Source organism: Corvus cornix, chromosome 7 (genome assembly GCF_000738735.6).
Source record: "Corvus cornix cornix isolate S_Up_H32 chromosome 7, ASM73873v5, whole genome shotgun sequence".
Classification (NCBI taxonomy): domain Eukaryota; kingdom Metazoa; phylum Chordata; class Aves; order Passeriformes; family Corvidae; genus Corvus; species Corvus cornix.
Window position 1 is genome coordinate 5,483,191 of NC_046337.1, and position 16,103 is coordinate 5,499,293.

Genomic DNA, 16,103 nt, shown 5'->3' on the forward strand with positions numbered 1-16,103 from the left:
AACTGCAATGAAGTATTTATTGATTTAAAAAGTAGCTGAAACTGTCAACACTCCATGTCTTTGATGTGTATCTAAAGAAAAAGGATTTCTAGAGCTACCCAAAGAGATGATAATTCCAGACACAGAGACCCTGCCACTCTTGCAGGCTCCCAGAGCTGGGGCAGGTTTTGGGTTTTTTTAAATGAGTCAAACATTGGATACCTGCAGAGCAGCATTGAAAAGCTTGAGCTCCTATGCAAACAAAAAAACCCAGTGACTTTCAAAATCTCGTGCTACTGATTTTAAACACAAAATTCGTATGATTATACATTCGGATAAATCCCTCCATGTGCGCGTGTCAGGGGTAGAACAAAACTTAATGACAACGTAAAGGAGGAGGCATATAGAGACTCTAAAAATAAAATAAAATAAAATAAACAAACACAAACCGACCTCAGAAGAGCAGATGCCCTCCAGGATTTACCCAGTTTTGCCAAATTGCAGATGTAAATATTTCCCAAAGCTGATGCAGCCTCAGGGATGAGCTGAGCTCCTGCCAATGCACCCCTACATTCCCTACCTATCCACTAAAGAGAGAACATCTTTACAGGAAGGATTGAAGACCTGGGTTAAGCCCAAATTATTTATGTGGCAAGACCATATTAAACTCCCTAATACATCCACAATATTCTCCCTGTTCAACTGGAAATACAAAGCTGAAAATCTGAAAAACCCCAGCGCCCCAAAGAAGTAACAGACAAACCAGCCTCACCCACATACACAAATCTGTATTTTTTTAGAAACACTGGAGATTGAATATGCAAATTATAAGAATGCATTAATTATCATTAATCATTCTTTCACGAAGACTAGAACTAATTGGAGAAATAATTTGAGAAAATTGAAGTACATGACAGAAAGCATTAAGATTCATTAAGTTTCAATTCTCTGGTCTGTCAGCTTGTCAGAAGTAGATGCCTGCTATTCTAGCACTACTGGTAAAATACTGCATATTTTCCTAACCTAGTACACAATTTAACCCCTGTTATAGTTTGTCCTGAGAGTAACTACATCTGACACCACACATTTTTTGCTAAAAGGACCTGTCACAAGGAAATTTGCATCTCCATTTCTTTAAATCAGCAAAATTGAACTTGCTGGAATTTCACTATAAAGCATTTGCAGGTCCACCAGATATCTAGTATTTATTTACAGTAGTTGAGAGGTGCCAGCACACATTCAAAAAACCCACAAGAGATGAACAGCAAGGCATTTGAAGGAAAAGCTGCATTCAAAAAATATCCACCCTGCTCCATACCTACACCTCAAATTCATCTTGACCAGAACAGCCAATAAATATGCAAATACTTTATGTCCCTTTATTTGTGGTCCTGGAATAATCTTCCCCCATTTGAGTTGAGTTGGTACAAACTCTTGACCCAGCACGATAACCCCCAGTCCTGCTGTGAGGGAGGAATGAGGGCTTGGTGGTGTAAGAACTCCCTCATGTGTGTGTCTGACAAGAGCAGCCCATCTGCAAGAGGTGACAGGGACAAGTTCCACCATTCAATTGACATTTTTTTCTCCATTTAAAAACATATGGTGTGGGCTTTACAAAGACCACCACAGCTCTTAATCTGGGGATGGCACAACTACCAGAGGCAAGATTAAGTCTTTGCTGGCCACAGAAGGCAAACATTTTAGCTGTACACTTCAGTAGCAAGTAGGTGGTTTGTTTTAAAATTTCAAGACTCAACAAACACAGCTGGGTTAGAAAATTGTATACATAATACATAAAATTAATTTCAAAGCTTACAGAAAAGTCACCAACTTAAAAATATGGAAAATATGAATAGCTTATGTGGCAATTAAGGTTATAGGTCAGCCTGGAGTTCGAGCTTCTATGCTTAAAAATTTCACCCTATTAGAATGTTTTTGCACACGCTTCAAAATTTACCTTTTTTAACTGAAACGGCTCAGTCAACTGCAGGGAGAAACGTGGGAAGTCAAAAACTGTAACTGCTTAAAATGCAGTACCAGTTGCCTCCATTCTGATCAGCAGCACCAGGTCTGACATGGTATAATTTATTTTCTGCATGACTATCACTGCCAACGCATGAAACATGCATAAGTTGGGCAAAGCAGAGATTTCCACTCATTATACACCTACCCCTGATTGAAACACAGCACCTGCACGAAAATATTGTTATGCTCCAAACTCTGCTAAGAATGCAAGACAAAAATGTTGGTGTCAGGTAACATTTTCAAAGAAGCCCCTGCTCCCTGCCTGATGGGATGATGATCACCAGGTATTGCTGCAGCTCTGAGGCTGCTTCAGAACACTTTAACCAAGAGCTCAAAACACTCCTGCTACTTTCTCTATAAGCCAAGGCCAAGCAAATTCTGCAAAGTTGTTTTTCCCTCCTGAGTCTCAAAACCACAAGCTCATTTCTGCTCTTTATACATGACTCATGAGAAACCTAGTTTTACACTTAGAGCACCAGCTTCACATACTGTTTAAAATATAACTTATTGACACCCCCTGGAATGCCATTCCAAAGCACTCAAGAATTCTCACTGAGCTGGGCCTGGGCCAGGTTTTTTTCCCTTGGTGCAGTGCTGGAAATGGAAAAAGCAACTCCTGTGCATCACACATCTGAGCTTCACTCAACTCCTTGTATTTTTTCCAACTTTCTCTGAGAGTACAAAGAAGGAATCTTCAAAACTGACAATAAAAAACACGTCCTTCTAGTGGAAAATTGCCAAGAAGTTTGCAGAAAAATAAACTGTTCAAGACTAATTTTAAGTGGCAATTAAGAGCATTTCCTCTGTTAGCACACTATCACAATGTTAAGAGCAAAGTTATTTGTGTGTAATGGAAGCAGCTGGATCTTTAATCCAATTTACTTAATAAACCTGGCAAGTAAAATTTGTAGTGGAATGGGTAATATTCCACCTTGAATAGTAATTGTAACTGAAGTCACCTAAAACACAGAAAACCATTAATACTATGAAGTTTGGAATATGGCACAAAGACTCACTTTAATCAACTTTAATTTCTCACCTGACTGCTCAGGCTGCACTCTGAAATACTTCAACATAAAAGCACCTCTTCAGCACGTGGCAGGACAGGCAATTCTGTACAGCAAGAGATGGTTTTTATGCTATCAGCCTCTATCACCACTTGAGATTCAATATGTGAGCTTTTCCCTTTCAAAGAAAGAGAAGGACATACACAGGACTGGACCAACACTGTAAAATACTTTCAACAATATTCAACTAAAAGGAGAAAAAGCTTTTTATATGTGCTCAGTTTCCACACAAAAAACTGGAATTCACTATAGAAAGAAAACAGGTGGTTTTTTTAAATCAATGCTCATTGAATCAATTTTGCTGAATAACAAAACTTTTGTATGATGCAAGATAAACAACTCTGAAGAAAATCATCTTCAGAAAGGATAAAAATATAGCCTTCTAAAAAGAAAAATAATGAAGTTTAATATTCTTTTTTTACCTGGAATTTGAAGCTCAGATCAAACATTTGGATTGCTTAAATAATTCTGATACCACTCACAGTGGTAGCCAGTCCTGTTCCCCTCAGAGGTTACTGAGCTGCCTGTGGGTGTGAGTTATGCCACTGTTGATATAAACCCCAGGAGGAATCTTAGACTGGATCATTTAAGTCAATTAAGTGATGCATGTTTTAAGCACACCTGGAGAATTTTGCATGGACCTACCCAGCCACACACTTTTAATGAAATAACTTACCTTGACATGAGCATTTTCAGGAGTTCAGCATGTCCACAGTGACATCCACAGAGCAGCCTATCAATAGTCCCACATACCACTGCAAGGTATTTATAACCATATCAAACCCCTGAGCTCCCCATACAGATTACTCTTACATACCACTCCTCCTGTAACAAATGCCAGCAGCATTCCTGCTGGATGTGCTCATCAGCAGCCTGTGCTCTTTGGCAGGACAAAGGATGACGGGTTTTGACGGTAGGTGGAAGAAGAAAGCAGATTTCAAACCCACCAAGCCCATCTTCATCACCACAGCAGCAACTCTTCTTCCCACCAGTCCTGTCAGAGTCTGTGTAAAGGGAGACACTTCTCAGGTAGGCAAGTTAAGATGTTCAGAGCTTTAAGGTGTCAAAACAGAAAAATAACCAAGTTAATGGAGATCAGAGCAAGGCTGCAAGATGATCCTCCCCAAAAGAGGCTTCCAAAAGCACAGCAGCATATTTTACACTAGACTGACAGTGCAGGTAAAATCCCTTTCTCAAAGCAAAGGCAGCCATTGGGAACAAATGCAGATACACACAACAAATAAAGACAGACACATTCTGTATAAGTAACAACTTTATTGTAACTTGATGTGCTGAAACGCAAAAATATTTTCAGCAACAAGGTACAAAAAGTATTTCACCATTAACATCAGCTGATAAAAAAAGGCTGGATGGTTTGATACAACTGTTTACATATCTGAATTCTCTTTATCATTTCCACCCCAAAACAGGTCCAAGTCATTTCACTGGTTTAACTTCTAAAATAGGACTCATTGATCTTAAGCCTTCAAAAACCAGGTTACAAATACAGTGAAGTTCCTTGCAAAACACTTGAAATAGTGAATTCCCTTTACAAACATAGTCCATTTACTGTAAGCAGAAGCCAAGATACGAGACTAAGTGTCCTGGCTTAGCTAAGGAGCTGAGCTCTGCACTAAATATGCTATCGACACCAGACAAAGAGGACAGGTAACATTCCATTTGTCAATTACCAAAAAAAAAAAAAAAAAATCAATTAAGCTTAGGAATTTTAACCAACTGTAAAATTCGACAAAATTTGACAACATTTCAGGTAGCAGTACCTCACATTTGCAATTCACTGCCTTCTATGAAACACAGTTTCAAATACTGCACATGGCTTTTATTCTCCCAAGGGAGAAGCCTTGCCATGAGGATTTAAAAGGAATACAATCTCCATGTAGGTCTTCTACTGATCTCCTGTGCAAAGGTGAATTTTATACTAAATACTCAGTGTTTAGAAAAACATCAGAACTAGAGTAACTTTGTATCCATGATTATCACGTTTTGACATACACTTATCTTGTAACAGCAATTACCACAATTTCACAAAAATATACCATTACTCAACTTGTATCTGTAATACTTATTCCACTTGTTTGTGTAGTTTGTACCTCGGTGAAATTGAATTTAGGAAGCAAGAATCAACATGCAACAGAGGTCAAATGCAACTTGTAACTTTTCCATCTCAATTGTGTACCAAAGAGCATTCTTCTTCACCTTTAAAAATATGTTTTACAAAGACCTTGCACCCTGTTAAATCTTCCCTTCATTGCCACAGTTTCCTAAAAAGGCACAATGTGTTCATACTTCTGCATGCAGTAAATGGACTAGGAAATAAGGATTATTTATTGAAGCAACTTCCACCCAAAGCATCTCCTTAGGAGAGGTTTGAATGGAGAAAAAAAAAATATATATATATATAATACATAATAGCATTTTAACAGCAAATTGAGTCCTTATTTTTAGAAAGTCACCCTTGACAAAAAACACCACACAGTCACACACACACACACAGTCACACACACACACACAGGACACATGCAGGGTTCTCCCCAGAAAAGCATGGAAGTGGTGGTTCACATCTATCTGAGAGAGTAGTGTTGGCAAGCCAAAACATGGCACCTTCATACGGCATATTCCTAACCTGGAGGGAAAACTAGGAAAAACCCCCAAGACTTCAGCCTGGAAAAACCTGACCATTGATTATCAGATTGTTCCTGATCTGCTGCACTTCCAAGTGAGGCTGTAAGGGCAAGTTCTTGAGGTGTGGGGAACGAAACCGAGCTACTGAATCCGAAGGGGAAGGTTGTAATGACCAATGTCCCGTTCCAGTGAGAACACTGCATGTGGGTAATTAAAAGAGGTGAATAATTAGTGCACTCACTTAAGAATACAGCAACTGCTTTACCTTTTTCTCAAGATCGGACAGAACTTGAAAACATAAATAAATAAAGTCCAATCTAAACAGATGGATCAGCAGAGGGCTCTTTCCTGTTAGGGTAACACATGGTTCACACTGCCTGGCTTGAGGAGGGGACACTCTCTGATGCAGATGATATCACAGCACAGTGTCTGACATTTTTTTGGTACAAAGTGTGCTATTAGGCTTTAAACAAAAATAATTTCTAGAAATCCTTAAGCTTTCCATCTGATTACTGTAAGTTGTTACTTTAGAACAGGCTGACCTGGGCAATCATTACAGCATTAAATATTCAAGTCACTTTGCACGTGAGAGCTGTGAGTTTTACAGTGATGAGGATGAGGAGCTGTAGTCCCAACACATTATACAGTGCAGCAAAAACATCATAATTTTGGAATAAACACCTTCACCTCCTGTTGTGGAGAATGCTTATGAGACTTTATCTTAGATAAGTATTTAAAAATTGATAAATCTCTCTAAATATATAATGTGATGCCTTGTGTATGATTAAAATTTCCAATTTTACACTTTAGCCATCATAAAGATTTAGTTAGAGGGTAAGAAAAAAATTCATATTTAGAGGTTTTAGTCTTCAAAATGGGACTGGGCATTTTTTTTTTCCAATTTACCTTTATAAGTGGTTTACTAGATGCCAAAGTATAAAATTATATATTCTTTCCTCTAAAAATTTAATTCAGGGCAAGTCAGATGAATCTCAATGAAATGAGGATGGAGAAACAATCTGAAATTCTTCCTCTCTCCTCCCTGCATGACTTTTTTTAATAGGCAAACTCAAACCCTTATGCAAAGAGGTTTATAAGCTAGGTGAGATCTCCCATTCCCCACTGCAAAACCCAAGTCTTCCCCCCCAAAAAAAAAGAAATACAGCATATTATCACTATTACAGTAAACTCAATGCAAGAACTCAGGGAACATTTAGAGTGTGCACTACTGCAGACTTTTCCTCCCAATTGTAAACAAAGCTATCAAACACTGAGGATGTTGATATTAAAGCTAAGGTTCATATAATAAAGAACTGGCCCATGACAAGCAGTTTACAAATGTTTCATCTTTTTCACATTATGCAGAATTTCAATACCATCCACAATGCTAGTACAATAACTGAAATGCAAGACTGAGCAAGTCTCTGCTTGCAGATACCATCTGACATTTCAGGGAAATACTCCTCGATGTGTGCACAGCCTCCCCAGGTGTTCGTGGATGCTGTGCACATACGTCAAGATGGGAAAAATCCCTTCAAAGTTTTCACCATTCACATGCCTTTTTCAAATAAGCAAAAATATTCTGTTACTTAAATATGAAAGCTTGCAATAGCCACCTTCAATTGAGTCTTAAAAAGACATGCCTTTCTTTTCTAACAAAACTAAATCCCATGTGGCTGTGGGCATCTTAAAATGTATCTAAAAAGTTAAGCCACAATTACCTGTACCTCATTAATTCATCAAAAGCAAAATATATATGTACCACACAACATACAAAAGTTACACATTAAAAGTGCATATTCAGAATCCATTTGGCCCATTTCCTCAATTTACATTTGGTCATTCTACGCATCCTTGACTTTTCTATGCAACCACACACTGGGATATATTTATTCCATATACAACACCACTATTCCTTTTCACATTGAACTCTTTTACCTCTCATTCAGTTCTGCATTAAATGTAAACTAATGATGGACCGGAAAGAAACACAAGCAAGAGGTTTATTCTGTGTTTCTTTTCACCGCTGGGACAGCTTTGACACACACACAATAAGCATTACAAACTGTAATGAAAATACATTTTTGGGCCAAACCATTGCATATTTGCCCCCACAATGAAAAATAAATTATGTTCAAAGCAGTATATTGCCATAAATAGCCTGTAGGCATTTGCTGAAGGTAAACAGGCTCTCCCTATATTTAGCACTTGGCCTAGGGTACATGATGTGCCTCTGGTTCAAGTGCTTTTAACAAGAGGCCAGTCAAAACCTTCCAGTTAGCACAGGACCAACTATAATCTTTTTTTTTTTTTTTTCTTCTGAAAATAATGGAAGATCCCTTTCAAAAATTAATCTTCAGTTATCAACTTTACTGCATTATGGAGCTAGTGCAATCCTGCAGAGCCTAGTCAAAAAGACAAGGCACATTAAAAAATAATAATAAAAAAATCAAGATACATTAGACTATATGGACTAGAGAGTCATTGAAGATAATTTAAGGCCTTTCAGTGAATTAGAGTAATCAGTCTAATTTAAAGCTGAGGATTAAACCATAAATTATCCATCTGAAAAGCAAACAATAGGCTTTTTCAGCTCCTGTTCTGTGGACACGGATAACAAAAACTCTTGTTATGGTTTGTGAAAACACCTCTGGACAAGGAGGAGTGGAGTCAGTCCAATTTCTCTAGAGTTCATGGAAGATTTCAGGACTGTTTTAGCCGTTTGCGTGGAATGCCAAACTGTGGACACTGTGCAGACGCCAGAGCGCGAAAGGCCTCGGCTACTAAGTGAGGGTGGGAGTGGATCATGGACTTCCAGCCTGCTGTTTCCATTATGTCTGTTGCTTGGCTGAAAACAGAAGCATTAACAACAGTCACACAATTTTACAAACCAAATGCACAGTGGAGAAGAGCAGGCAAGGCAGAAGTGCTGCAGAAGGGCAGTCAAACATTGTGGAACACGCTGTGGGTGCTAGTGAGGATGCCAACAGAGAGAAGCAGCCGTTTGCAATTTGGGTATAGAAATATAATCAGACATGGGACAAAAGGTTCTGCTCTACTCAGTACCAGCCAGAGCTCAGCTAGAGAACTGTGTCAGAATAACCACCTTGAAATTGCTCAGGAAAAACAAAGAGGAAAACTGGAAGAAAATGAGGTCTAGTGCAGAGACAAAAAACAAGGGAAGACACGATAATCTCATTACATAAAAGGGCATGCTCAATTTGGGGAGAGAGAAGGATGACAAGTTGAATCAGCTGTAACTGCAGCAAAAAGGATGTAGTTCATCTCCTAGAAAGAGCCATGAAGGCAGATTAGCTGGCTGGCTCCAGACCCCTTCACCGGGAGCCTGCACGCTCAGTACCAGTGGAGCACACTGAGAATATTCACTCTTTTTTCAGTGCAGATGATGGGCCACATTCAACAAAATGGCTTTCAATGGCCACTTGATTTTTAACTAACACAAAAGCAACAACAGATTTCAGCAAGTATCACACTGACACCCAGGAGATTAAAAAATATGTATTTACTCAGTGTTATTTACTTTTTGGTGAAATAATATAGAAAAAAGGCAAAAAATTCACTTCGCACATGAAAAATAATACATTGGTTGGAATGCATGCCACACTGACACAGGATAAATTTGTAATTTGGAACTAATATCTTATGCATCAATCCCAAGTTCTTATTGCTCTGCATTTTCAAAAGCCTTTCATGAGCACCCCCATGCTGTTTCAGGAACATTATCAAGCATAAAGTTATCAGCTGACCTCTACACCACATGATCTCTAAAACACCTTTGGCAGATTTCTAATGCAAGCCTTTAATCTGCTACTGCAAGTCAGTGAAGGTAAGGGCCTTGAGAAACAATACCAAAGTTCAGACTCCCTGGTGCCCAGAGTCAGTAAATTAAGCCAGGCCCTCTCATATTATTTCCCTGAATTACTGCAGATGTTTCAGCTGAAGCAAAGATGACCAGCATGTTAACTAGCAAACATTCACGACAGAAGTCAGCTCAGGAACTTCCAAATCACTTGAGAAGAAATACATCAAGTAGTTACATAGTTATCATCCTGACTTATCTCTATTACTGGTATTTTACTATTTACCTTTCACCCCCACTTCTTTTCCACATCATGATCAATCATTATGCCTGTGAAGCCTTTTTTATTTCAAGGAGAAACAATAATTTCAACGAAGTGGTACAATACAGCCTTTAAGTTCTCTGGAGACTCTCTGATGGTAAGAAATAAGTGCTCCACTGCCCTTAGACTGTTTGAACCTACTACCGGCTATCCTGAAGCTGGCTGTCTTCCACTCTGTGATTCACTGGAGCTGCTGCAATCAGTGCCAGAGCCTGAGCCACACAGTCTCAACCTATTTCCAGTGTAGGCAGGAGCCCTTAGAATCAGAGGGACCTGACTGACGAGTTGTGTGGCCTCCAAAGCACTTGTGCTGGCATGTGGGAAGGTGCACAAACACGTCCCCGAAGGCAAAGAGAGCAACTGCCCTCCTTTCTGTGGAAATACTGCAGGCTCAGACTGACCCAAGCAAGTCTCAAAACCACACTGGGGTTATCACTCCTCCAGGCACAAACCTGGGTACTCAAGAGAATGGTTTTCTCTATAAAGGCTGCTTCCATCATCTCACAGCACTATGCCCCTAGGAGAGGGAATGAAAACCAGCTATTGTTAGGATCTCACACTGGAGGGCAGTAAACATTCCCTATCATTTAAAAGGGGAGTCACAATCATAACTGGGGTAGCATCTGCTGAATCCTACTTTACTTACAGTCAGTGACAGGCCTCAGTAGTGTGGAAATGAAGCAACAGTTCTTAAGATCTGCAGTCTACTTAGCAGTGTTTGTACAGAACATCGTGGGGCAGGGAAACTTACTTGCTATTCCAGTTTTTCCCATCTTTACACCCAAGTTGTCTAAGAACACTGCACCTGCAAGAGAGAATTGTGCTAATATTGAAAAAGTACACCAAGCATGAACATAAATATATTTAGAGACTCATAAGCATTACTTGCCTGTTAATAAAGTCTATTGCTTGTGCTTTTAGCTGTTCAGCGCTGTGCAAATCTGCGAGGATAAGAATGTCAGCAACATTTTCTACCGAGAGGTTACTACAGAGTGCTTCCTCACACATCACCTTCAGCCGTTCCAGTGCATACTGGAGAGAGAGAAAAACTGCACTAATCATTCCTCAAACTCGTTCCTTCTGTCCTCATCCCCCTACAGTTCCTAAGACAGTTCCAGCCAGGCTTGGTGCCTCCCAAGCTTAACATCAAATCACTTCCCCACAGGTACTGCAAAGCACACTGTGCTGCACTGAAGAGTCCCCAGGTGTAACACAAGCATTAGGCTTGACACAAACTAATTAAAGACCTTGCTGACAAAATTTGTATTAAAAGAACAAAAATAACTCATTTGGAAGGTTTTGTTTCACGTCTGCTTGGTAAGGGAGGAGGAGCAAGGAACCAAATCAGCACTGAGCAGGTTCACATCTCTAAGTGAGGGGAAAGAAATGATACAATGGAGTTTCATCAAACTACATTGTTTAAAACAAATTTTAGTCCCAACTCATCTCTGAATTTCTTGATTTCCCTCATACCTTTGATATAGCCTACAAGAAATCTGATGTAAAATAACTGCATTCCCACATTATGTTTTGCACAAATAAACTGTGCTTCTTTTTTGAAGGATGTCACAGTCTGAAGAGGTTTCATTTTTATTTTCTGATATTGCAGACAATCATATAACTCTACCTTATAATAGTCTCTACATTTATCAGTTACGCCCTAAATCAAGGCCAGCATTCAAAAAATAACCTTAATTGCTGAGCTGCCGTAAATCCCTTCATCTCAAAAAGCACAGCAGAAAAAGTATTTCAAAGAGCAACAATTTTAAGAGTAGACAAGATCCCAACACAGAAGAGATGAAAGATTAGAACTATTACATTTGTAGGGAAGACAAAAAGATGAAAGTTCTAAAGTAGCAGTACTTTAGGGAAGCACAGTTAATTCAAGAACTTGGATAAAACTTCTTGAAGAATACAAAAAACTAATATACTTTTTATTCAAAAACCAATTTTCCAAATCATATTAATGGTCTCCAATTTATAAAAAAATATGATACTAAATAAATATCTGAAACACTTCTCTTTAAAAAAAAGATTTATCAGCCTGCTACTGCTAAAAAAAGTCTGTTCTTTACCATCTTCCTTCATTTCTGATGAGAACTGCTTCTCATGTTTTAAAAAAGCAAAATATATATCAAACAATCTGAAAATAAGATTTTTATTTTTTTTTTTTTTTAAGATCAACATTCCCCAAGCAAACACCAGGTATGGGAACTTTGGAGTCAATTACTTACTTTGTCTGCAGCTGCCAACAAATTGTCAGCCATTTTCTCAAGGTTTGGTGCTTTTCCTGTGTAAATGAATCTCATCATTTCTTTAAAAACTTCAGGGTCTACATCATTTATTTCTACACGATTCTGGTAAAGAAAAAGAATCAATAAAAGTCTTTGGAATTTAGCTACAATTTCCAAGTGAATATCAAGTATCATCTGCATGCACACTGCAAGTCTTCATTCACCATCCATACAAAATCCTTACTAATTTAAGGTAACATTCAACAATGTTAAGCCGAAAGCAATCAAAAAAGCTCTTAAAAGTTAGGTAGAAACCAGCTGGAAAAGCTTCAGCAATTCAAAGTAATTGCAATTTTTTTCCTAGAAATGCATAACTGGAGTCTATCACACAGACTGTACATAAAGATCAAGACACACTTTCAGGAATATTTCAAAACGCTTCTGAGTTTCCAACCAAACAACAATGTATTTGGAATATCTGAGGTCAGAGCAGCAGACAGAACAAATTGAGCCATTCTTGGCTAGACTTAAACTGAGTCAACACAGCCCAGGTTTTGTTCTGAGAATCCAAAGAGCAAACAAAGCAGCACATTGAACAGCCACCAGCTGAAGATTGCCCTAACAGTGGCACTGCAGGCTTGACCTATCCTGTAACAGTATCCCCTATAAGCAACTAATGAAGTAGGAAATGATGTCAAAGATGTAGAAGCAAGAGCCAGAGTATAAAAATCCCAGGCACAGGGCATGTACATGGTCTGGTTTCCTATCAGTATGCAGGTGTAGGGCTGCACTGGAGATCCAGTGCTAACATGAAGGCAAGGGCCTGGCATGGCACATTATTGAAGCTGAGACATGCTTGGATTTCTTTCAGTCCAGGACCCTCAATAAAATGCTCCAATTCCAGCTGTGAAAGTTTCCAAACTGGAGAGGTTCAGTGAAGAGAAGTGACCCTCAGCTGTACCACAGCACCACATTCACCTGATGTACTTGTGCACACAAGTGGCATCTTGCAGCTTTCAAGACCAAATAATGATCACCTATCATAGCCCTTCAGTGAGGTGATCAGTTCCTCCCCTTTTCATGGATTCTGCCTATAACCAACCCATCTTTGATAATGCTTCTTCAAGAAAGACACAAACAGCTCCTCGCTGTGGGAGACATCAAGTGCATAAAAGCAGAGGCAGCGCTCTGCTGATTAGGTAACTACCCATCCAAAACACTTACACAGGTCAAGTGCCTGCAGAAGCTGCGAATGAAAAGAAGTGTTCCACTGCTTCAGGGCTTAATTCCAGTCATAATTCACCCCTTGTTTCTTGGTTACCATAAAAAACACTTTAATACTCTACAGCAAAACCTTAGTCAAGTCAATCAGCTGAGGCAAAAAGGGGGCAGAGATTATCCAGTCAATTGCACCAGTAGCTAATGTTTAAAAACATTATCTAGGGCAGACACAAGCACCTGAAAAAATCCAAATCCTCCAGCACCTCTCCACTCTTTCTACACAAATTCCCTCAGAACTCATCAGGAGAGGTTCAGGAGTTGTCCCTCCTGCCCTCATCCTCCTCAATCTGAACTACCTCAAGTTTTCTGCAATGTTTTCCACTTCCACAAGGTACAAATATTTACAGGTAACATTTTCAGTAATGCTTACCTTTTTGCTTTCCTCCATTTCATGTTCAAACATTGCATTAAAAACTGGAGATCGTGCTGCAGCAAGAAAAGTGACTATTAAATATAATCAAATGTTAAACTTACAGCAATTGAAATTACAAAATAATAGCAATACAAAAGTAGAAAGTACCTGCAAGGACAGACTTATGAGCTTTGAATTCTTGTCCTCCTACATAAAAACTGCAATCTGTAAATCTTGTTGTTTCCCAGAGATTCCCTAAATCTTCTGCTAGTCGACATTCAGGTACCTTCAAAGTGTTTGTATTAGACTGTCCTGATATATTTACTGAGTCTTGGACCACGCTTACCTAACAGAAAATCACAGCAAGACAACTCCTTCATAACTGAATGCCAACAATAATTAAATCACAGTACCTATTGCTAGAATTCCAACAATTCCAAAGCAAAGCAAAAAACAGTGAAGCTTCTGGCATTAGGCCAGAACCATAAGCTAATGCTTTACAGTTTACTTTTAAGTAACATTTAAACAAACAGGGCTTCACTTAGAGACTCTAATATTGTGTACTTATCCAACCAAAACAAAAAGAAAGAGCACAATACCACATACCACCTGACAGAAATGCCAAAGTAAGTAAGGACAGATAGGGTTCTTAGAAAACCAGTGGGAACAAAAAAAAGTTAATGCTATTTCAGAGTTAAGTTAACAGTTCAACACTTCACACACATCCGAGCAAAATATACACAATATAAATTTTTATACAGACCATCAGGATCACATGGTCACGGAATAGTTTCATAAGAACAACCCACAGATTTTTTAATAAGATATCCCTATTGTACTGACAGTTACGTTTATGTATAACCTGCAGTGTGATAATGCAAACCAAGTGCAAGTAACAGCTCCTTCATGTTTTCATTTTACTTAGTCCAGGTGAGGCCTGAATCACAAGTAATTGTTTTCCAAACAAGACTAAAAGCCGTTACTTTCAAAATACAAGATGTAGTAGGTAACTTCAATAATGAAATGCATGCTCACAGGATGTAGCTTCTGTACAGAACCAGTTCAGAAAACTGAAATATGTGCTTTTGAAGTGAATATTCTGCCATTATTCCCCATGTTTAAGTCTTTCATATAGGAAGTAAACAGGACAGCAGCACTCCCTGCTGCTTTTTCAGTTGTATTCACATACTAAGTCCTTTTAATCAGTATGCTGGGGAAACAGAAGAGCTAAGCAGGTTTTGCTTCTCTTGTCTGAGAGCACAACCTGAGAATAAAACCTTTGTAAAGAGCCATACTACAACATCTTGATCACTTCATCTCTCAAATACAGAAAATTAGGATTACATATTAAGAGAAAATGCTGATACTGCTAGGATCAGGGCTTTGGTTGATTTCCAAAGGCATCTGGAATAAATCTGGGATAAAGCAAAAACAGCCCAGCTAAGCTTCACAGAAAGTTTGAGCACTGCAAACCAAACTCCAGACCAGAAGAGGAGGAGGATGATCCAATTATGACAGCAGCTTGGGGATATGAATCACTGCCTAATTCCCTGTATCGTCTCATACCCCCTTGTGAATACAAGAAATTCCTTTACATTCTTCCACCTTAAAAAAAAAAAAAAACAGAAGAAACCCAAAGCACAGCAAAATTTCCCTTTCACAGTGAGACTGTACATTTATAACAGCAAAAAATCTATAGAGCTATTTCCCAGTTTCCATACACAGTGATTTCAGGAGATATTCATACACACAAAAGAAGTTTTAGCTTAGCCAAGCTCATCTTCTGTTGCCAGAGGAGAGTTATGCTTTTCCAGAGCCTTGACTCAAAGTTCATGATCCCAGCTGTCCACACAGCATCATTTTGTTAGCTACAGACAGTGTCTAGGGAAAGTCACCTACACACTCTAAGTGCACTTAAACTGATTTCTGACCTTCCAAACTTCTGGTTTAGAATAGCTTCTAGTATTTATTGAGAGATGTGCAACACAAGCATTTATTACAAATCATCTTCTTAAGATATATAACCCAAGCAAGGTTTTAATTCAAGTCTCTCCCATCCAAGTGGCCTGGCATGTATTGTCTTTTAAAGATTAATCTTACTATTTATAATTAATTTAAATAAAGCTGAAATCCAACTAAGTTAATCCCATATAACTACCGAAAACTTGTCAACTCAAACAAGTTCTGTGTGATGACAGTTAACAAGGATAATGTCCGTGATTTTCTTGATTTTGAATCTGTGGTAATCCAATAGTAAGGGTGATATAAGTGATTCCTGAGACTACTAAGCCAGGTAAGAGATCTGTGATAGCAGAGAATATGCTATTCCATTAGCAAATGGAACATCTGCAAGGCTTCAGTACTTTTGGATTATATGGGA

At 38.7% G+C, this 16,103-nt stretch overlaps 1 protein-coding gene across 2 annotated transcripts in view; it reads right to left on the minus strand.

The window, feature by feature from the left end:
• Positions 1-4,326: 4,326 nt before the first annotated feature.
• Positions 4,327-16,103, minus strand: part of SPOPL (speckle type BTB/POZ protein like) — a 33,394-nt gene continuing 21,617 nt past the window's right edge. Inside the window, exons 6-11 of one of the 2 annotated variants that reach the window (XR_005602330.1) lie at positions 13,892-14,069; positions 13,742-13,797; positions 12,091-12,213; positions 10,746-10,888; positions 10,503-10,661; positions 4,327-8,562 (exon numbers count right to left, since the gene is read on the minus strand). Coding sequence is in view for 1 of the 2 variants with exons in the window: in XM_039554989.1 (XP_039410923.1) it covers positions 8,418-8,562; positions 10,608-10,661; positions 10,746-10,888; positions 12,091-12,213; positions 13,742-13,797; positions 13,892-14,069 (699 nt within the window). In the remaining variant the exon portion in view is untranslated. The remainder of the gene's footprint in view (positions 8,563-10,502; positions 10,662-10,745; positions 10,889-12,090; positions 12,214-13,741; positions 13,798-13,891; positions 14,070-16,103) is intronic. The other variant, XM_039554989.1, reaches the window with a different exon arrangement.